This window comes from Parus major, chromosome 5 (genome assembly GCF_001522545.3).
Source record: "Parus major isolate Abel chromosome 5, Parus_major1.1, whole genome shotgun sequence".
Lineage (NCBI taxonomy): Eukaryota > Metazoa > Chordata > Aves > Passeriformes > Paridae > Parus > Parus major.
Window position 1 is genome coordinate 3,056,785 of NC_031774.1, and position 21,962 is coordinate 3,078,746.

The 21,962-nt window shown below is 37.4% G+C and overlaps 1 protein-coding gene across 1 annotated transcript; it reads left to right on the forward strand.

The window, feature by feature from the left end:
- The first annotated feature begins 797 nt into the window (after positions 1-797).
- On the forward strand, positions 798-21,055 carry CCDC34 (coiled-coil domain containing 34). The gene is made up of 7 exons (XM_015631140.3): positions 798-810; positions 1,293-1,779; positions 5,618-5,750; positions 8,040-8,147; positions 18,605-18,763; positions 19,222-19,363; positions 20,552-21,055. The coding sequence occupies exons 1-7, from the start codon at positions 798-800 to the stop codon at positions 20,764-20,766; spliced, it is 1,257 nt and encodes a 418-aa protein (XP_015486626.2). The 3' UTR covers positions 20,767-21,055.
- Positions 21,056-21,962: the final 907 nt, after the last annotated feature.

Sequence of the window (21,962 nt, forward strand, 5' to 3'; positions counted from 1 at the left end):
ATGCAGAAGCTCCAGCACTGAAAGGGAGAAATCCCAAATCCCTTACACCTCACCTCTACCTCTCCCTCTTATTTTGTGGCTGTGTATTCCAGTTGCTTGCCTGGTTTTGGCCTCAGCAGTCTGATACATCCCTGAGCTTTAGCTTGCTCAGACCACAGGTTGTTTGGACAAGTATTTTTCTACCACTTTAGTAAGGTTTTGTGGGTCAGTGAAGGGTCCAATGAGCAAGAGGGAGGGAGAAGTTCATGCTCCTGAGAGAGAGATGCAGCCTGTTTGTCAGAGAAGTTTGGGTGCCTGTCAGTGCAGCACAAGCACCAAACACCCCATCTTAACATTTTCAAATATGATCATTTTAGTCATCTTTTAGGGCTGTTAATGATGGTATTGAGATATCTCCTGCCTCACTACACTCATTTTTGGTGGTTGTCTAGGTACACATAATGGTTGCATAGATTTGACAACCTTTTTGTATCATTCAGTCACTGAAATTCAATTTATGTGGTAAGTCAGTTACCTCAGATGTCACAACTGACTTTCCTGATTAAGACAAAGCATTTGTAATAGTTTCTTATTTTTCAACTTGACTATCGAATTAAAAATACATTTCTTGTTAAGCACACCTGAAGAATCTTCACAAGAACAATTAATATAGCAGCCAAATTTACAGTAATTTTCAAAATTCTGCGTCTTGTATTAATATGCTTATTAAAATGCTTCTGCTTAGTCAGCCATAAGAAAATTACTCAAAATTTTATAAAAATTAACCAACTGCTGATCAGCAGTCATCTACTTGGCCGATGAAATTTGAGGGTAATGAAAAGCTTTGGTAATGCAAATGTTGCTGATCCTGCTTAAGATTTGGCTAAAAGAGGGGGGGTATAAGCATAAGCAATGAACGGGGACTGTGTTCCTGGGATTTGGAACTCAAATAGAAGGCTGACAAAGAATGTAGTGGCAAACAAGGATAGGAATATATATAGACGTATATATTCTGACCTACTTATTACAGATGTAAACTCAGTGGGGAATTAACTGATAGAGAAGGTAAAGGACACAGTTTTTCTAGCAGAGGTGTATGAAAACCAAGTCTTTAGAAATTTGAATCAGAAACAAGACCGTAATTGTGAGGACTGAAATGGGACTTTGCAATTTAATGCAAGCATGGATTACAAATTTTGACTTGGCTGTTCGAACATGTTAAAATGCCGCCCTCTGATTTGTTGAGATTGTCACCTGCAGATGAGGTTACTGCTTCCCGTTTATTGCACTGGTTCACGTACATAAGCGTTAAGGAAGAAAGAACGACTGTGAAGAAGAGTTCCTATGGATTTGCATACGCGTGTTAGTGATCGCCCCGGACACGGCGTGGGCCGAGCGGGCAGTCCCGGGCCTGCCGCCTCTCCTGGGCGGGGCTGTCTCCGTCAGATGCCGTGTGCAGGGAGGACTCCGCTCCCTGCTCCAGAGCGTATCGGAGACCCCCGGTGTCTCCTCCCAGGCCCAGTCTCGGCCTCAGGGCGGGCCCGGGCGCGCAGGGCCGGGGCCGGTGCCGCGGGGGCCGCTGGGAGCGCGGCCCGGGCCGCTCCCGGTAACGGCCGCCGCTGGCCCCGCCATGAGCGGGAGCGGCCACCTCAGCCCGCCGCCTGCTGGGGGCCAGGAGCCCCTCAGCCCCTCCCGAGGCTCGCCGCTCTCCCTCGCGTCCCGCTCCAGCTCCCCGGGCTGGCAGGAGGAGGAGGAGGAGGAGGAGCGGGAGGCGGCCTCCCGGAGCCCGCCGGGCGATAGGTAACCCCTGCGGCAGGGACCGGGCTGGAGCTGGGCCCGGGGCTGCCCCTTGTGGAGGAGGAGGAGGAGGAGCGGGAGGCGGCCTCCCGGAGCCCGCCGGGCGATAGGTAACCCCTGCGGCAGGGACCGGGCTGGAGCTGGGCCCGGGGCTGCCCCTTGTGGGCCCCTGCACTCTCTTCACTCTTCTGGAGACCTTGGGGACGGAAGATTATGTCACATAAAAATAAGCTTGTTTGCATTGATAAGCTCTTTAAGCGTGCTTTGTTCCTTTTTTTATTTTTTTTTTATTTTTTTATTTTTTTATTTTTATTTTTTAGTGCATTGGAAAGTCTTCTCAGTGGACACCTGACTATTTTTATGGGCTTGTAAATTGTCTATATGCAGTTGGTCTTAGCCTGATAAAAAGCTATAGTCTCTCCTGCCTTAATTTAAAAGTGCTTGCAAATTAAAGCACTGATTTGTGTAGTGTATATAGCTTATATAGCTGCTCCAGACTCAGTTTTGTTTGTGTGCATTGCACAGCTCCTGCTCCAGTGACTTAATCTTACTCAGATTCAATTATATGCAACCATAATATGCATTCTTTTCACTTGGGATCTTGCTGGCTTGACAGGAGAATAAGTAATTCCTACTCTTCCCTTAAAAACAGAAGGGGGGAGAGCAGGGAGAGAGAGCCTGTCTTATTCTGCAATACAGTTTCATGATGGAAATTTCACAGACTTCTGCATTAACTGCTGGTGAATGTAATTATTAAGGCTGAACTGAGCTAAAAGTGCCACTGGATAAAAGGAAGGACAGCAGAGCTTCGTGGGGTGCAGGTTTCCAGCATGGTTCTCTAATTTCCATGGAGAGCAGTGTAGGAATATGGACCACACTGAACTTTACTTAAAAGCATTTCTTGAAAAATATATTGAAAGTCTAAGGAAAGTGTTCAGGTGTAATCAGAAGCTTCAGAGTGATCATTCAGTTTATGGTCCTTTCTCCTTTAGTTATTCTTTTACCTCTCCATACAGATCTACCCAATAAGCAATTTTTTTCATGTACCTGGAAGTTCTGTTGCAGTTTGTTCAAGCTACAACATGTCTTTGCAGCTTCAGAGGCTGCTTGGAACAGCTCCCAACTCTTGGGCCTGTTGCTGCAATATTCTCTGGCAGCACTAAGATGTAGCTGAAGACAACCTCTTTTAGGGCCTGAGTTGTTAATCTTATTAAACTGTGGGCAAAAATACGTGCTTTGCTGATGCAGACACTGCTTCTGAGTAACACTGCTGCTGTGTTGTACTAAGTGTTCATGTAGCAGCTTCTATGTATAGCTGCCAAGATCTGAGAAGTATAATAATAAAAACCACTTTGTATATAGCCTTCCGTGTACGCATGCACTCTGAATCTTGTTGTTGTTGTTGTTGTCCTCTTAAAATTACACAAAAATTAGCTGGAGGCAGATAATGTGGGAAATGCCATATTTGCAAAAGAGAAGGAGTGAAAACATGGCCTTGCTAGTGCTGTTAGTATGTTAGAAATGTTAGTATGAACTAATGTTCATACTTTTCATCGTGGATCCATTGTTATGTTTTATGGTGTGACCTTAGTGAATATATGGCAAATGATAATCACTGCTTTCTATTAATAGGCTTCAGGTCTAATGCCAAATGTGTCTAGTTTGATTTAAGGTACTTACTTAGCAATAAATGTGCACTTGAGAATGGAGTATTTCAAGAAGGCTATTATTGTAATTATTTTGAAGAAGTTGATAAATGATAGAATTTCAGAAAATGGTCCTGTGAAATTCAGCGTCTGTGTGGTTTAAAATGCATGGTTGGTGTGCCAGGGAGAGTGTGACTGTTGGCTGTAATGCACCAAGAAAGTCTGGGTTCTGGTGCAATCTGAGAGCTTTCAATCAGTATTGGAGAAGTGTTTCTCCTAACAGGTCTTAATACTGAGCTTGTATTTTCTGCTATTAAAGCTTTATTTTCTGTTATTTCTTACTCATTTGCAGTAAGTTTTTTAATCTATTACTGTGAACAATTTTTGAGAAGTTGACAGTATGAATTTCATGAGTGCTGATAATAAATACTATTTTTCTTAATTTATTCATTCTCCTAGTACTTCTTCTAAGGTTGGTTTAATTTGTTAGTTGTGTTTCACTAGATGCCATAATGCAAATCATGCAAAGCAAAAGAATGTATTGAGGAAGTATCCCTGCCCAAAATGTCAAGTCTGTACAAAGTTATGGGGTTTTTTCCTGAATGTGAATGTATAATACTTTTATCCTTTAATAAACTTTCAGAGACTTATTTTCTTACAAGATGTGTTATTAGGCATTCTTAAGTGGCATCTCTTATTATATGAGTTTAAAAGCTGTCTCTGTTTAATTTTTGGTGTTTATTAATGCTGTAGCATAAAAGCCCTAGAGTGCAGCAGAATGTGTTGGATTCTGCTGGGCTTGTGGGTGTTTGTTTGGTGCTACTTCTGTCCTTGCATTGTCTGTGTGTCAGGGTGTCCCTGTCAGTTCTGTTATTGTGCATTTCATACTGTAAAAGTGGGTTTATCTGGGAAAATAAACCTGTTCTGGGTAGGTTTCAGTGTAAACCAGTTACCCTGACTTGAGCAGCAAGCAGTCCTGTTAGCACAAACACATGTGGGTAAAACAACTGGGAAGAGCAGAACAAAACTCCATAGCACTGATGTTATCCCCAAATGCTTTCTACCACAGGAATGTATTCTAAAGATGACTGTGACAGAAAATGATGTGCAGTTGAGTATTGGAGTACTGCTGCGTCCTGTGAATATGTTGATCTTTTATATTGATAAAATCCAGATATCTTACATTTAAAAAATTGATTTCTGGAACATTAGCATAATATGCTTGTTGGATGCTTCTCCTGTAGCTTAGCTTCAGCAAACAGAACTCCTCACTGTAATGCAGTATGTATGTATGTAGGTTTTCCCAGGGCCTGTACATCTATATGAAATAGTAAAGTGAAGTCTAGTTTCACTGCTTTGTTCTCAAGAAAAAAATTCTGTGACGGAAGAAACCTTTTAAAGAAATGTCTTGGCATGTTTTCAGATTTTGCTGACTTGGACCCTAATATACCCTGCTACTTATGAAACAGTACATATATAAAACATTATAAAAGATATTTCTGACCTGGGGCTAGGATTGCTGCATTATTCATGAGTAAAGAAGTTATGAGTAACTTACGTAAGATATCCTATTAAATGTCTAATAGAACCTTGTATAATGCCATCAAGTATTGTATGCTAGCTGTATTTCTTAAGCACATTTCCTGTGAAACCGTTTTAAGGTGGAAAACTTTTTGGATTGAATGGGTGGATTCGTAATGGGTGGATTCTTAATGCTGAGGTTGCTTGGTACCATGAATCCACTTGTATTAGACTTGAGCAAAGAAAATAACATTCTTGCTTTTGCTTTGATTTTGCTAAAGACCACTTGATACATGGAGCTTCTTGTGACCAAGGATAGGATGTTAATGTTAAATTTCTGTTTTTCCTTGGCTTCCATATTTGAGAAGTGGCACTTTGATGCTCAAGGTATTCTTTTTGTTTAGTTCCTTAAAGGTAATATTTGAATCTGTTCCACAGTTTAGAATAACTAACAAGCTAGAATTTAGTAAAATGTAGAATGCAAGGGGGATGGTCAGAGGTGCATTATAAATGCCATTTCTCCATTAGGGAGATTACTAAGCAAGTAGAAAAATTATGTAATTGTCGTCACATTATGCCATAAAAGAAAAGTATTTTTTCAAGATAGTAACATTGTTCTACTTTTCAAATACATTATAAATAATATTATCTTATGTTTCTTGCTTTTAATTCAGGACAGCTGAACACTCTGAAATTGCAAGGAGGAGAGAAGTGTCACCTTTGAAAGATAACCTTTCACCATGGGAAGAATGGTTCATTAGCAAAGAGAAGGAGCTGCGTGCCCGCTTACAAGCTAGAGCTGCAGAGGTGATTACATCCAGTTATTTTGATTCTAAGTCTAATAGAAGATAGCAAGCACAGGATTTTCTTCTTCTTGGTTGTAGAAACATGGAGAGTTGTTTTTTTTCTTTTTATTTTAATGTCTTAAGCCTCCATGGTGTTTGTGTTTGTCAGTGTTGGCATGATTCATGTTACGTGCATTTTCTTTTGCTGTATATTATGCTTCACTGAACTGGTGCTGCATAATATTTTGTTTATCCAACTGTCAGGTAATGGTTCAATGTTAGAAGATTAAAACATTTATTTAATTACTGCCTTGATTGTCATCATGGGTATGCACTCCTGCATGTAGGTTGTAGAAAATAGGGTGTGTGCTGATTTGTAAGTATGCCAAGCTACTTGATTGAGGCACAGTGTTGTTAACCACTTAGCATGTATTTTACAACTGTTTGGTGTCCTTTCCCAGGACAGGGATCCCTGTACAGCATTTTTTTTCCCCTCATTCTATCTTTTGCCCCCTTGCAGATGAACAGTTCTTGAAAACAAGGGCTAGGACACAATTAAGTGAGAGCACTCTATCTTTTCTTGATTACTCTGTAGTTGCAGCTGGTTAAATTATACTGTTGTTGAAAATCAAATGGGAAGTATTGGGTAGAGATTAGAACAATCACATCAAACACAGATAATTTCTCACTTTAGTTACTGATTAACTGTTTGACCTTGAATGTTTTCCTAGCCTTTCTGTGATTATCTGTAAAGTGAATATAGCATACAGCTGTTTTATGTGGGCTACTTCATGTTGTTTATAAAACACCTACCACTGGAAGGTTCAGGAACAGAATTTTACAGGTCAGCAGTACCCCAAAGTAGTTTGTTAAACTTGAGGAATGTGCTTTGATCTGTTAATCCACATCCACCAAATGTTTCATGACTTCCCATTTATATTCTGGATTGGAAATGTAAGTGTAAGCTAGCAGATATCTCTCAACTTAGTATTAAAAAGAGTCATAGAACAAGCATTACTTAAAGCCATGTAGAAAATAGTCATATAGGTAAATATTTTTAGTTTGTAAGTTTTTGAAAACATTAGATTTTAAACTGCAGCAAGACAGTGTGAAAAGCTTATATTTGGGGGAAAAATTTAATCAACTTTTTTGTAAGATGCCAAAAGAGAATGAAATATGTGATATTCATATTAAAAAATATTGCTACATTTGCATATTAAAAGTATTGTAAACTTATACTCTGAGAAACAACTGTGAAGTCCCAGTTCTTTTGCTGACATTAGTACAAAGCCTGCCCTTAATGTCAAAAATGTGGATAAACGTTTGGAGTGGAATTAGGTTGGGTCTTCTAAGGTGCTTACAGTGCCATCAGCTTTTACAGAAACTGGAATCCCTGCAATACAGGTGTCTTGGAACTCAAAGGAGATGTTATTTGCTGTAACTTTGCCTCAATGCAGCAACAACTGTATTTTCAAACTATTGTGGGTGTTTGAGCTTTCTGTAGGCTTCTGTTGATGTCCTACCAAACTGAATTCAGTGTAAGAAAAGGGGGTTCTCTTTGAAACTGACTGCAGTGTAGGGACCATAAAATTAGTTTCATGGAAATAATTCCATCTGTCTATGTTTAAAGGTATGAATTTCCATTGAAAATTAGTACTTTGTGTTAATGCTACTGTTGGAGAAGCTAGACATCTCAAATTGTCTCCTTAGTTATGTTATTTCTTTATTAACTTCACTGGAGAGATACAAATGATTGCATATATACTGCATGTCATATAAATATACTTCGAAATTTCTTCTCTCATCTTCAAAATAAAACTCCTGTTTCAAAATTTGCCAGAATCTGCACATAATAATTTTGGCTTTAGTAAGTCTTGCCTTAAGCCCTAAAGTTCTAGTAGTTCTGGTATTAAAAATAACAGGTGAATAATATTTCACTTAGTTTTTGATACCTTCCACAGTGCAGAGCAGTACACAGTGTAAATTTTAAATATTGTAGGAAAGTACTACTGCAAATTAAGAGTCTGCTGACTAACAATTCATTTTAATAAACCAGTGAATTATTTGATACATTTAATTGCTTCCAAAGCCTAATTAAAATATATATTTCCAGTTAATATCCTAAAAATTATACATTTTTCATTGATTGTATTACATAGTATTTCTGTGTTGACTGCCATTCTTCTCCAAAATCTTAATGAGGGAAAAATACCAAAATTTAATGCCTACATTGTTTTAACTGCAGCAGTATTGCCAGTATTCCTGTAAATGGTCACCACAGATTTGAAATGTATACTACTTCTGTAACTAGGAAATGAATAAACAGCTTGAGAAAATGAAGCAAAATGAAGAATATGAAAGAAGAAAAAGGATGGCTGAAGAGAAACACAAGGAATGGGTCCAAAAGAAAAGAGAAGAGGTAAATATTGCTTTGGCTGGAAATACTGCAGTACATGCCATGCTTGAGTAAGCCTATGTAAAATTTACTCAATCTGTTTGGACATCCATGTTTTCTGTTTGCTGAGTAAATGGCTGCTTGAATTGAAAATTACAAAAACATGCTAAAGCAGCTAAACATTTTTTCAAGGCTGTTTTTTTTTTTTTTTTCTGTAAAGTACAAAGGCATTTGTTTTCTGAATAGTCAGATAACTGACAATTGGTGTACATCTTGTGTAGTAGCCTTCTGCTTGTTATAGCTGGGGTTTTGGTCCTTATGGTACCCAGACTTCCCAGGTTCAGTGCCCAAACATTTTTGGTTAAGTGTGTGTGCAATGTTTTGTACACCAAGTGAGCCAGAAGAAGGATTTAGTTAAACATCACCACGAACAGGCAAAGAGTATTTGCTATAGGATATGGTTTAAGAGGGATAATTGAGGTATGGGGCCAGATTGAGGGAATTCCCAGTAGACCACAGTTAGTAATTGGGAATTCTTTCAGTCAATAATTAATTTCTGGGTGGGATCAAAAGTTTTTTAAGTTCTTTTGAGGGGGTGCCTGAGTCCAGGGTCAGAAACAGACAGAATCATGATCTCAGTGGGGCTCTGTAATAGCTGTGTCACACCAAGTGACCACGTGCACTGGATGGCAGGAATGGGAACACTTGGGAGACCCAGGGCATGTTCAGCCCCTGGCAGTTCATGGGCTTATGTGTTCATCATCTTATGATCTGTAGAAATACCAGTTGTTCATTGTTCTATACTTCTGTTTCTGAATAAAATCAGATGAATATTCACTGAAAATATCACAACTGCACTAGCTGGGTTGGATGGGCAAGCCTCATACATTTGTTTTCATGATTATTAGAACTCTTTCAGATTCAGCCTAGAACCACTAGAATAACATATATTTGAATCTAATCTAATTAATCTTAGTCTTAATGCTGGTTGGATAATTGACAGAAATCCACTGCAGAACCTATCCTGCTCTGTTAATTTCTTATGATTCATATTACTAGTTAAAGTACACAGGAAAAAGTAGATTTATTATTCAGCACATACAATTCCATTTCCCTCTTCCAAAATGAAATTTAAATGAGAATTAAATTCTGAGTGTCTGTAACTATTCATTGAAGGAGTCAGTCTGCCTCTTAAAACAGTTCCAGTTCAAAACCAGAAGTTTTCCTTCTGTCTCTTCCTCACTACTCCTACCATCTACTTCAGTTTCCATAAATTATTACTTATTTGGGTTTTCCTTGGAACTTTGTGGATGTACTGGTTAATAACTTATATTCTGTTGTCAGTGGGATTAGGTGGTCTTTATTATGGTAATCACACCAGCCCAGAGGACAAGAGAAAAAAACATACTTGTGTCTGGACTTCATCATATTATGTTTTGGAAGCATATGGTCATTCTTAGAGCATGCCCCAAGTGTTTAGAAAAGTGAGCTGATTTTCATTTAAATCAGATGATTCATTGGCTAGTCTTTCCTATAAACTACACTCAAATCAAGGATAAACTGAACTTAAAATCTTAGCTGTCTATAGGATATTAACATTAGTGCTGCATAGACTGTCCCACTTAAAGTTTCCACAAGATTATTTGTGGATGTGGTCACAGACTGAAGGATAAATATATCAATTTGGTGACTAAGATGTTTAAAATTCCATCAATATTTCTCTTGTAGTTAAGGTAAGAGTCATGAGCACTGAAAAGTGACATAATTTTCTTGGGAGTGTGTATATCTGCACATATATATTGGGAGTGTGCATCTCCTGTTTGAAAAACACTTCATTTACTCTGGAAGTATCAAAAGATGTTTCTTGAGGCAAAACTTGCAGTATTTTTTACTGAAATTTGCATTAAGCACTCACCTTTTTCAAACTCAGTTAATTATTGAATCTGAGCCCTGTGTGTAGAGTGCAGATAATAAGCAATGAATGCTTTATTTGGCAAGAGGCAGTACTTGCAGGGATCTTTGTAATCTCCACAAGTCCATATCCTTTTCCATTGCTCAATACTGTAGTGATAAAGAAAGTAAAGCACATTTGAGTATAGATGAAACTTCTTCATCTTGAGCATCCAGTACCAGGAGACATGCTGGAAGAGTCTTTATACCATATGAATGTGAGAGACATTTATGTTAGAAGTAAAATGTTTGTATAATAATTTTACATTTTACAGAAACTATTTTTGAAAGTAAAGGAATCCTAGCTATTTAGTATTCTTCTATGTAAATAGCTTTTGTGGTTCTTAAAGGTTGTAAATTAACTAGAAGTAATATTTTGAAATACGAGCAATCAAAGAACATTTTAAGCCATGAAATATGTTTATGCAAATATTTGCTCATGGCAAAATTTTTCAGCTCCCTAGAAATTAAAAGCTTAATAAAATCAATTTTTAGGCACTACCTTGGACCTAATAACACCTTTACAATTTTCAGTAAGATACTGGATCTCTCCTGGACAAAAATAGTCTCCCTTTTAAAGCTGAGCCATTTTTGGACAAACAGTAAATTGTCTGTTGACTTTTTAGCAAATATCAATTGAAATATTTTAACTCTAAGAATGCTTTTGATTCCAGAAGAAAAATGAACATGATTTTTTATGTAACTGAAACTCTTATTTCTGAGTTACTGTGTAAAAATGAAGTGGTTGTGATTATAAATGCTGACCAGGTAAATTTGGTGTTCAGTTCCTGTTTTATGTGAACTTCTGATCCTGTAATGTGAAGTCTCTTTCATTCCTATCATCAGCTGTGGGATTGAACACTTTAGTAAGTGTTTACACAGTGTGTAATTGTGGAATTACTGATTCAATCAAAGTACTGGTTTCAAATCAAAGTATGAAAAGCTTTTGAGAAATGCATTGTGAATGCATAAACTGTGAAGAGCCTGTAAACTGCCATGACTGTTTAATTCTTTAACACTGTCATCAGTCAGAACCTCTTAGGAATTATTGCTGAATAAAATACTAGGATTAAAGGTCGGGCCTGATGACAACAGCTTTTTGATTGCATATTAAAAAAAAATTCAGCTCTGATGCAGTACACTCTACCTTTTCAATCTAATATGGTACCTTCAAATCATATTTAATCTACCTGTACTGATTCTGCAAAGCTGCTTCATTTTTACAATGTCAATAGAACATGAACTTAGAAATCAATTCCTATTTATACCTGTGTGTTCATATAAATATTTAAATTATATATTGTTGTGGGTTAGCCCCAGGGGGCAGCTGAGACCCCACATAGCCCGTCAGTTGCTCCCACCAGCTTTTATTGCTGAGCAGGATGGTCTGGGATATCCCTTGGGTTGGTTGGGGTCAGTTGTTCTGGCTGTGCCCTTCCCAAGTCTCTGTGCACCCCCAGACTGTGCATGGTGGGATGGGCTGAGAAGCTGAAAAGATCTTGAAGCTTTGTTAGCACTGCTGTCCTGGGGTGACTTTATGATGCTTGTATCCCCAGTCATCTGTTCTGTTTGTGCTGGATATTAAGTTCTGCACCTTTAGGACTGGCTCTGAGAGTGAGGGGGGAAAGAAGAAGCTCAGTTTGTGTTCAAGAACAGCCCCACATCCTGCTCTGGACTGTGCTGTCTGCAGCATGGACAGACAGGACAGAGCTCTCCTTTGCTGCCAGTTAGTTTTTAGCTAGCTGAGGCAGGGAAGTTCTCCAGACACTTTTTTTTTCCTTTTTCTTGGATCTGTTCAAACCTGCTCTGGACTGAAAACCCAGACAAGCCCTGGGAGCTCACACCTGTGGCCCACTGGGGCCTGGGCCTTGGCATTTTCCAGCACAGAAGGGACTGATAAGAGACTGAGTGAGCCAAGCTCCACCCCACAACAAGGACTTTCTGGATTTGCTATCTCTTCAAACAGCAAGAGGTTTTATTGTTTAATATTATTCTTTTTTTTTTTTTTAATGCCAGTGGGTACTTTGATTGTTAATTAACAGTTGTTTCCACTTTTCTCCAAGGAGATCTTTTCCCAAGCCAGTTGGGTGAGTGGCCACTTGAATTTGCTTTCTGGAGGGACCCCATTCAGAGGTTCTCTCCCAAATTTGCCCTAAACCAGGACAACTGCTTAGTGATAACTTATTATCAACAAACACTATTTTGTTCACAAATCCAAACATAGCACAACAGGAGCTGCTATGAAGAAAATTAACTCCATCCAAACCCAAACCCACTACATGTGTTATGCATGTTTGCAAAAGTAACAGAAATCCCCAAAGAGGAATATTTGCATTCCAAAATAACTGTAATTCTGAAACTCATTTTGTTAACATCCTTGTTTTTAGTCTTTGCATGTAAGTCTTTATACTGTAATAATGTGATACCTAGCAAAGTTGTAAGAGCACAAGTAATGAAGTTACAGATTTCCATTGGAGAAAAACAGTTATTCTAATACCAATCTAAAATTCACTATAACATTTCTTATACTTTCTGAATTGTTGAATAGAGAATAAGGCAACATTTCTTTAACACCAAGCAGGCATTAAAAAAAGAATTTGAATGTTCAACAGTTCTTTTTTTTTCAATAAGTCCCCTTTACTTACTGAAAAATATAATTTTTAATGGAAACTAGATGCAGGATGGAAAAGTTCTGTTTGAATACTTATGCATTGAAAATTTTGTTCTTACCATTTACCGTGCCGTTGGCTGATAGTTTATGAGAAGCAAAAAGCAGTAAGAAGTACATGAAAGCCTAGAACCAGCACACTGTATAGTAATGAATGACAGTGTTCTTGGAGCAGACTGCCCTTCTTGGTGTGCTGATTCCTCCCAGAAGAGACTCCTAAATGCCAGCTCTTACACCAGAGGCTTTTTGTTTCATGTGTATTTTGTCAGCATGGTTAATACAGAGCACAGATTGTTCAACAGCTTGAGCATGACTTTCCAGTTCAGAAGCTGTGCTCATGCTCTCTTTCATCCAGTGAGTTTTGTGAGGAATGGTACCACCACCACAGAAGGGCTGAAGAATCTTGTCATCCCAGCCTGCAGCTTGGGGACCTGTCAGTTGGAATCTCCTCTGGCAGAAATGTAACAAAATCTTCTGTGTCTTAGGTTAATGTTCTTACAGCTGAACTGCTGTTGAGTCAAAGCACTGGTTGCTAATGTAGAGCCTGATGTAGTATGGTTTTTGCTGACACTTTAGACTTGGAAGAGATGCCAAGATGTCCATTTTTTAAAAGACTGAACCCTTTCAAGAAGTGTGTGAGGGAAGTTTCTAATAGAAATGCTTTCCAGTCATGAGAACCAACTGCATTAAGAATTAAAGTTTTCTGTTTCATACCTAAGTCTGTCTTTACATATCTAAATGTTTTTGTGAGTCTGGGCTTAATTCCTTAGGATTTTTTTTGTTTGTTTGTTTTTTTAATATTGTGGGCCTTTTACTCTCTGGACATGAAAAGTTTTTACAGAAGTTTTTTCTGTGATGTCATGCATGACTGATGCCATGGTTATAATTTTAGTTTGTACCTGAGTCTGAATTACCTTTAGATTTCTGTAAGTAGAATGAACTAATTTCTAATGATGAGTGTTAGACTGAGTTTTAGACAGAGTTTTGAAAGAGGAATTCAGTGTGACAGTGAATATGAGTGCTCACATATTTCAGCAGCATTCATGGAGTCCTGATTATCCTGAAGATCCCAAGAGTCTTCCAGGAACCAAGTACACCAAAACTTTATGCTTGTCACATACATTGAGTCCCCACCAGAAATGAATACAGCTTGGGAGAAAGATCCAGTAATTCTCCAACTCTCAGACTGCAGTGGGGTCTGCACTGATTTTGTGAGAACTTCAGCAGTAAATTGATATAAGTTAGAGACATCTGCAGCTCAGACCTTTGTTGACCTCCTTTCTGGCCTCTTGCTGTTTTCACTTGGAAATTCTGAAGAGATTAAAGAAGTATTTGTATGGGCTAGCCTTGGTTACTAAGTTGTGTCGTAGTGCAAAATTGAAAAGATAATTACAATTGTTTGAATGACCCAGATTTCCAAGACTGCTAAAAGTGGTTGATGTTCACGATTATTATGAGGATAAACAAGTAAATCTGGATGTGTGTTCTGATGTTGGAATGTGGGCTTTTTCTATATTTTGCCATAAGTCAGCATTAACTGATGCTAGAATATGCAAGCTGTCAGCAAATAGCTGTGAAGTAGAACATTTACCTGTGAAAAGAAAAATGTCACATTCTGCAGACTGTAAATGGAAAGGATTGGTTTGAGAAGTATCTTAAAAATATCAATCACATCATTAGTTTCTGGAAATACTTCTACTCAGTGACAGTCTACATAGAAAATGCACATCAGAAAGCAGCTCTGCACTTTACAAATTCCAGCCTCTCATTTAGTCATTGATGTGAAAATACAGAAATATGTATTTTAGTAGTTTTCTTCCAGCTGGATATAATGCTTCTGTTTCAAAAGCACAAAAAAGACAGACACATGCTGCTAACAGAGTCACCATCACTGCTTTGTAGGACAGATGGATTTGTGTTGGGTGGGGGATTTCCAAGTACCAACCTAACCCAGACTTTTTTTGGTTCTGAGACTTGATAGAATCACAGCACAGAGCAGTGAACCTTCAGGGTAGATTTGTATCCTTTCTCCTTAATTATGTGCTTGGGTAGGGTGGCAGGAGAACAAGCCTTTCTTGAAATGAGTAATTGAATGTTTTACAATCAATACCTTAATTTATGTAATACCCACAACCATATTTTAGTGGATGTAAATTTACAAGTGGTTTAGTGAATAGGTTATGATTGTTTTGAATATGAGTTCAAAGAGAATTTTTAAAACCCAATCTAAACAACACCAAGCTTAGACAAATAATTTCTTCCCTCACATAGACATGGAAGGAAAGTTAAAGAAGGAGTAAAGAACATGCATTAATAATTAATGCACATTCCTAGTGTTTTTGATAGACCTTTATAACGAGGATGGGAGAAAAGCTGGCATGGTCAGGGTGACAGAAACCTGACATGAAACAGGTTACTAAAGCAGCTGGGAATGTGGTGTGCACTAACTATGAAGGAAAATCTCCAATTGTGAGAGAAAGATGAAGCATTTCTGATTTGTCTGCAGAAGAATTTCTAGGCAGTGTAAAGTGCAGTTCTGCAGGGAGTCTCCCTTGTCTTAAGGAGGGAAAGTCACAGCAAGTAAAACAGTAATAACTGTGGCTTTCATGGTAGTGTGTATGGCATATTATTGTTTACACAGGACCTGATTTAACTTTGAGTCAGCCTAGATGGCTAAACTCATCTAAGTATTGTTATTTAAGATACATAATTTAAGAAGTTTTCATGCCTTTCTTTAACAGTATTTAGAAAAATTTTTAGTCTATTTTCTGCTTATAATGGTTTTCCATTATGGAGCCATTCCCTTAGGTATAGAAGTAGCCCTTTTTTTTTTTTTTTTGAGTTTCCTCCTATATTTATTTTCATGTCTTATACAATAAGACCCTTAGCTAAAGACTGTAGTTTTGGATGATCCTCAGTTTTGTAACTTTCATGTACATCAGAGATAATTCAGCGAACAACAAAACATGCAAAATCTTTGTTAATCACCTTATCCCATAGTTTTAACTCACTGATTTCACATATATATATATATATATTTCATCTACATTAATGCTTTTTATGTGTCCCAGACAACCATTGTCTCAAAACAGGAGTTGTTGGTGCGTTTGGGGAGTATTTAGTAATGAACACACAGAGAGGCAGCTCTGAATAAAAGAGATAGAGATGAATTTTAGATGAAGAAGGAGGGAAAGCTTAGACAATTGGTTATTTGGTTTTTTTTCAGGAAGGTGATATTGGGAAATAAAGCAGAGTACAGTGGAACTGATAAAGGAGCCTGGTACCTGATGGAGCAGAAACCATGTGAGAGACAGACACAGTTAAGTGATCCCTGGGCAATAAGTGACCAAGAAACACGTTGTGGAACTCTGTGATGTTACCAGGTGAAGTGATGTCATGAAGAATGTGTACCCAATAGGAGATTGTTAGTGAAAATGTTACCCTATAAAAGTGCCATACAAATAAACCCCTATGTAAACACCTTGTATACTCAATAAAATGGGTTTCTGATCTCGACTCAGATGACCCCGTCACTCAGTTATGGATAGGTGATGTCTGAATAATTTGCCAAAAATACATTATTTTTTCTTTTCAAAAATTAAAAATATGGAAATGTTTGTTTCATGGTAAGAAAGATCTCGTTTCCATGCTTCATTAGCATAAAAATATTTCATAATCTCAACTTTTTTTAGTTCCCAGACTGAAACATATTTTTTCATTAGTCTTTTTTGCAAATAGTTTTATCACATGTACAGGCCTCACTGTTGTGAAGTCATATTAATAAGATCAATTGTTTTATAATTCTATGTAGTTTTACATTCCAGAATATGCATTGAAATTAGAGTGTATTGATATTTGACCATTTTCCCTACACTACAAAACAGATCAAACTGGTATTTGCTAGAATGTATTAGAAGTGAAATGGAAAAAAAACCCACCAAACAACAAAAAATCAAGGAGAAAATAGAGCTAAAAAGCTAGTTGCAATTGTTCTGTGAAATTGTGTGCATTGTGTACACAAAGAAGTCTTTGTTGTCAAATAAGAATATTTGACAAGAGTATACCAGAGAAGTAGTATTGAAAGCATCCTTATGATTTCAGATGAAGAAACATCTACCTTGGAGATTATGGTAGATAGAGCTAATAAAGCATTGCTTGTAAAATTTTGGGTGGGAAATCCCACAGTGAGTAGTGTAGCTGCTGATGTTAAAATTGTAGTGATGCTTCTGGTGTTGGCAAACAGAACAGGACACACTAACTCAAGAGGTTCTGTAAACTGCCTTCTTTCCTGGCAGAAATTGTTTGTGTTGCAGAGCAATATAAGCTGAAGTTTTTATTCTCTTTGTGCTACCTTGTTGGGTTGCTGGTAGTTTTGGTATGAGGGGACAAGCACCAAACCAGGTATCCTGTTTAGACCAGACTGAAGGAATTGTGGTGGTCCCTCCCCACCATATTCATTATGCATAATTGGATTTTCCATAAGTGCAGTAAGCCTGGGAAAAAGGTGGGGGGAATGGACACATGGGTTGTAGTTTGTAGCTCTAGTTTTCTGCCTTGTTGGTTTTTTTAATGGGAAAAATGGTAATATATAATTGGAAAATGGAAACAGGAATGTATTTCTGGTTTTCTTGAGAATGTGTTTTTCTTATATTTCATTTATTTATTATACTTTGCAGCTGTAGTCAGGGCATTTGATACCCATACTGCCAACTGTAATAATTCTGAGTCAGTGTAAGTTTCTGCTTAATTACATATTTTCTGCTAAATTACACAAGATGAGTGTGCAGGGATGGGTATAAGTAGAAGATTTCTTAAAAGAAAAACAACATATGTTTTCAACAGCTCTTTTATATTAAGAGGAAACTGGTCTTAAGTCTTGTGCCTCTCCTCCAAGTCATGTGCACAGGTTGTCTGGTAGATTTTTGTTTCTGCATATGAATGCAGTTGCCTAAGAGCTAAGTGATTTAAGCAGAAATAGTATCAAATCAGTAGATTACAAACACTTCATAGTGGTTACAAAGAAAACAAATGAGAGTATTGTTACTCCTCAAATGAAAATACCTCCCTCTCCAGATCAAAAGGCCAGTGGATATGTGGTTGTTTGCTTAGAGAAATCAGTTGTTGGATACACACACACTGAAAAAATGTCGAAGTGAATGACAGCTCTGGTGTATTCTGTCTTCCAAATCATACAGGCAGCAATTTCACTTCACACTCAAGTTACCATTTTGCCTGCCACAGAATGTGTTTTCTCATTTTCCCTCTCATAATTTGAACTGGAGAAATGTGTGGATTGATGTATTGAAGTAGTCCCTATGTGAATAAACTAAAGAGGATAAAAAACTTAATACCACAAAACATGAACTGGATTTTTATGTGATTTTTTTTTTCCTCTTAATTTATGCTTAAGTATACTGAACAATCTGCATATCTCAATGGCTCTTAGAGGGGGGCAGTTTACCTGACTTGCATTTGGGATTGTAGTTTGCTCTAGATACACTGACAAGTAAAGCTAACACACCATTGTTGAGAACTGCAACATGTATTTCATTCTCATAAATATTGAGACGTGTCTGAAGTGTTTAAGAAAATCTCTGAATAAATAAAGCAGTAGTAAACCTGAGGAGACCTGAAAGTAAATTTTTTATCATCTTTTTTTGACAAGTTTATATGTCAATCATACCTGGAATTTAGTGATGAATAGGTTCTGACTTCAGAGAGCTTACAATATGACATATTTTTTCAGGTTTAGGATAATTTTCTTTGTAATTGTGTAGTAAAATTAACTGTATTCCTCAAAAGAATTTCTCATTAAAATATACTGAAAAAATTCTATTCTGTTTCTTTGATATGTTTCATGTAGGAAAGAAGAGAAAGGAAACGAAAGCTGACCAAAGAAATGGCAGAAAAAGCCACAAGGGAACTAGAAAAATTGCAGTTACAAGAAAAGGCTGACATAAAGTACAAAGAATGGTTAAAGAAGAAGATAGCTGAAGATGCAGAAAAGAAGAAAAAAGAGAAAGTATTAATGAACTGATCATTTATTTGGGTGGAGTTACTTAATTTGTAACTTATTACAGATTAAGATTTGATATATTCAGATCTTACATTGAATGTGTTGACATCAAATGGCAGGGTTGCACATGAAGGAAAAATCAAGAGTTGAAGTATTAGTGCATTAAAGACACTGTGGTGTGGTCAGCAAAATAAGATGCATCTTAATGCATTTTTTTAATAGCATTTAATGTTTTTCTCAGGGAAAAACTGGGATAAAATGGAGATTGGGGGTTGTTTGGTTTTTTGTCAGATTTAAACCAAAAAATGCATCTTTTCCATTGTTGGGAAGAGGTGTTTGTATTTGAAGAAATATTTGAAATATATTCAGCAGTCTGGAAATCTGAAAAAAAAAATTTACTATTTTGTGTATATTGTACAAGGCTTTGTCTAGGAATGCCTTAAATATTTATATTTTTTTTTTAGGAAAAACAAAAAGAACGAGAGGCTGAGCTACAAGAGAAGAAAACAAGATCAGAGAAAATCTTTAAGGAATGGCTGCAAAATGCTAGAAATAAACCACAACCTGCTTTAAATGGTTATGGTTTCCCACATGGGAATTCTAAAGGTTTGTACATACAGTACACAAATATGTAGTGACTTGGGTTTGTGGTTCCTTCCTTCCAATATTTTAATGTAAAATGAAGTCTGTTTAAGATACTCATCTAGTATCTAATTTTGGCACATAGGAATGATTACTTATACTATGGTATAAGTCAGAGAAACAGATTGAGACCTTTTGTATATTTTTCTTAGCCTTTTTTTTTTATTTGTGAGGAAAATTACATTATTTGAGATAATTGTGTGTTGTACCAAATTATGATTTTATTTGATTTTTCTTACTGGGCATAGGAATCACTAGAGCAAACCACTGGGTCCTGTGAAGCAAATTCATTATGTCAGCATCCTTGTAAAGTTACTTTTCCTGTTACAGAAGTTGTGTCACCTTTGCACACTTGAATCCCCCTTAGAAAAGAGGTGGGGTTTTGACACAAGAACCATTAGAAGCTGACAGAAATCCTGTCTGATAAAGGAGACAGGGGCATCAACCTGTATTCTGAGCTAAAATTTCCTTTCTGTTTTGCTTTTCACCTGCATCACACCTCCTTGGCTTCTGTAATCCTATTCCTTTTTTTGTTTGAAAACATGTTCTTCTTCTATGCAACTAAAATAGTTACTTCTATTTGAGTTTGCAACAGCAATAGTTTTGAGACCAAAACTCTGGTCTCCAAATGTTTAAGGAACATGTATAAAGTAGGTGAACAACCTTTACTCTTTTTCTTATATTTATTTGTAAATAGTGATATACCTTGCCTTTGTGTTTTGGTTGCACTTTCATTACATCCTGACAGCTGCAATCATTTATTTAAATGATTTTTGAAAAATATTTGTCTACTGGTGTCATTCAGTATAATGTATTACAAACTTTGAAGTGTATCCATCATGTGGTTGGGTAAAACAAAGTAGCCCATTTGTAGACATTGACAGTTTTTAAGAACACAAAGGACTGAGAATTCAGCCTGCTTATTATTTTAAGTAGAGGTGAAGAATATGCCAATACTGTTTAAATATACTGTTTAAAAAACAAAAAGGTGGAATATTTATTATTTTGGATCACTTAAAATATGTGATGTGCCTGTGCATCTTTCTCTGAAGATGTTGTATTTAGTCCAGATAATTATTATAACTGCTTGCATTGGCAAGTTTGTAGTGTAAATATTCCTTCTTAGTTATGTGTACTTTCTAAATGTTTTAGGGAGTGCTGATAGAACTTTGTATCCAGCTCCAGCATATTGTAACCCCATTCCTTGGAAACCGGTACACGTGCCTCTCCCAAAGGAAGAGAGTGTTCTTACCACGAAGAAGAGTAAGAGACCTGTGTCTTGTCAACCACATTCATCTTTACCAACAGTGATTTCCAAGCCCAAGAGTAGCCCTTGTAATGGATCCCTGTGCAGAAAGAAGTCATAGTCCAGAAAAAATGTTCTTACAATCTTGAACAAACTGGGCCATAAATGTGAAGTTTTATGTAGTTATATGTCCAAAGAAGATTGCTTTGTGCCTTTCTTTTTTTAATTTTTCCCATTTTTGTGAGCAGGTTTTGTGTTGACTTCTAGTTGACCAATCAGGCTTTTAATGTTTTTTCTATATTGCATTTTATTAAAAAAAAAGGAAAAGATAAATTGTAATTGTACTGTACATCAATATTTAATATTACCTCAATATGAATAAATTCACAGGATTGTTTCTTCCTTTCCTCGCTTGTTGTTGAAGGAGTTCTTTTGTACATGTAATTATTCTTTTGGGCAACAGTATTAACTAGGTTATTTTAAAGATGCTATTTGTAACAGATTTTAAAACAATTCTTGGCTTAATGTGGAAGGAATTCAAGGCCTGCATCAGTTCCAGGGTTATCATGTGACTGGGATTACAGAGATATAGTGGGATAGTTTACATTGCTGGAGTACTGCAATGAATGGATGCAGGCTCTTTAGGGAAACACAGGCTTTTTGCTGGACCTGATATGCACAAACCAGGGAGAACTGGTCAGGGATGTGAAGTTTGGGGTCAGTAATGACACACATGACTCTCATGGGATTTGGTGGGATGCACCTGAGAATGCTGAGGAAGTGGCAAATGTCATTGTAAGGATACTCTCAATTATCTTTGAGAGGTCTGGTGATTAGGGGAGGTTCCTGAGAACTAGAAGAAAGCAAATGTTAGCCCAGTCTTCAAGAAGGGTGTGTATGCAGAACTACAGGCCAGTAGTCAGCCTCACCTCAGTCACCTGGACAGATGTTGAGTGTGGCAAGTGCAGCCAGCAGCCTCCAGGGCTGCACGAGGAAGAGAATTCCCCAAAGGAAAGCAGTCTGTCCCTTGTACCATAATGATTTGAGACCACATTTGGGGTGCTTTGCCCATTTCTGGGCATGCCAGTAAAAGACTGATGTTATCCTGGAGTAAGCTCAGTGAAGGGCCACAAAGATGATTCAAGGATTTCAGCATCTGACAGAAGCTGAGAGAGCTGTGACTGTTCAGCTCAGAAGGAGAGAAAGTTCAGTAATGTCTGAACAATGTGGAAATTCCTGATGGATGGAGAGAGAGAGAGCGAGCAGACCCTTCTCAGTAGTGCCCAGTGCGAGGAGAAGAGGTGGTGAGTGCAAATT

Coding starts and splice junctions, on each gene's coding strand:
- CCDC34 (XM_015631140.3), top strand. Junction 5,751..8,039: donor TACAAGCTAGAGCTGCAGAG/GTGATTACATCC, acceptor TTCTGTAACTAG/GAAATGAATAAACAGCTTGA. Junction 19,364..20,551: donor CCCACATGGGAATTCTAAAG/GTTTGTACATAC, acceptor TAAATGTTTTAG/GGAGTGCTGATAGAACTTTG.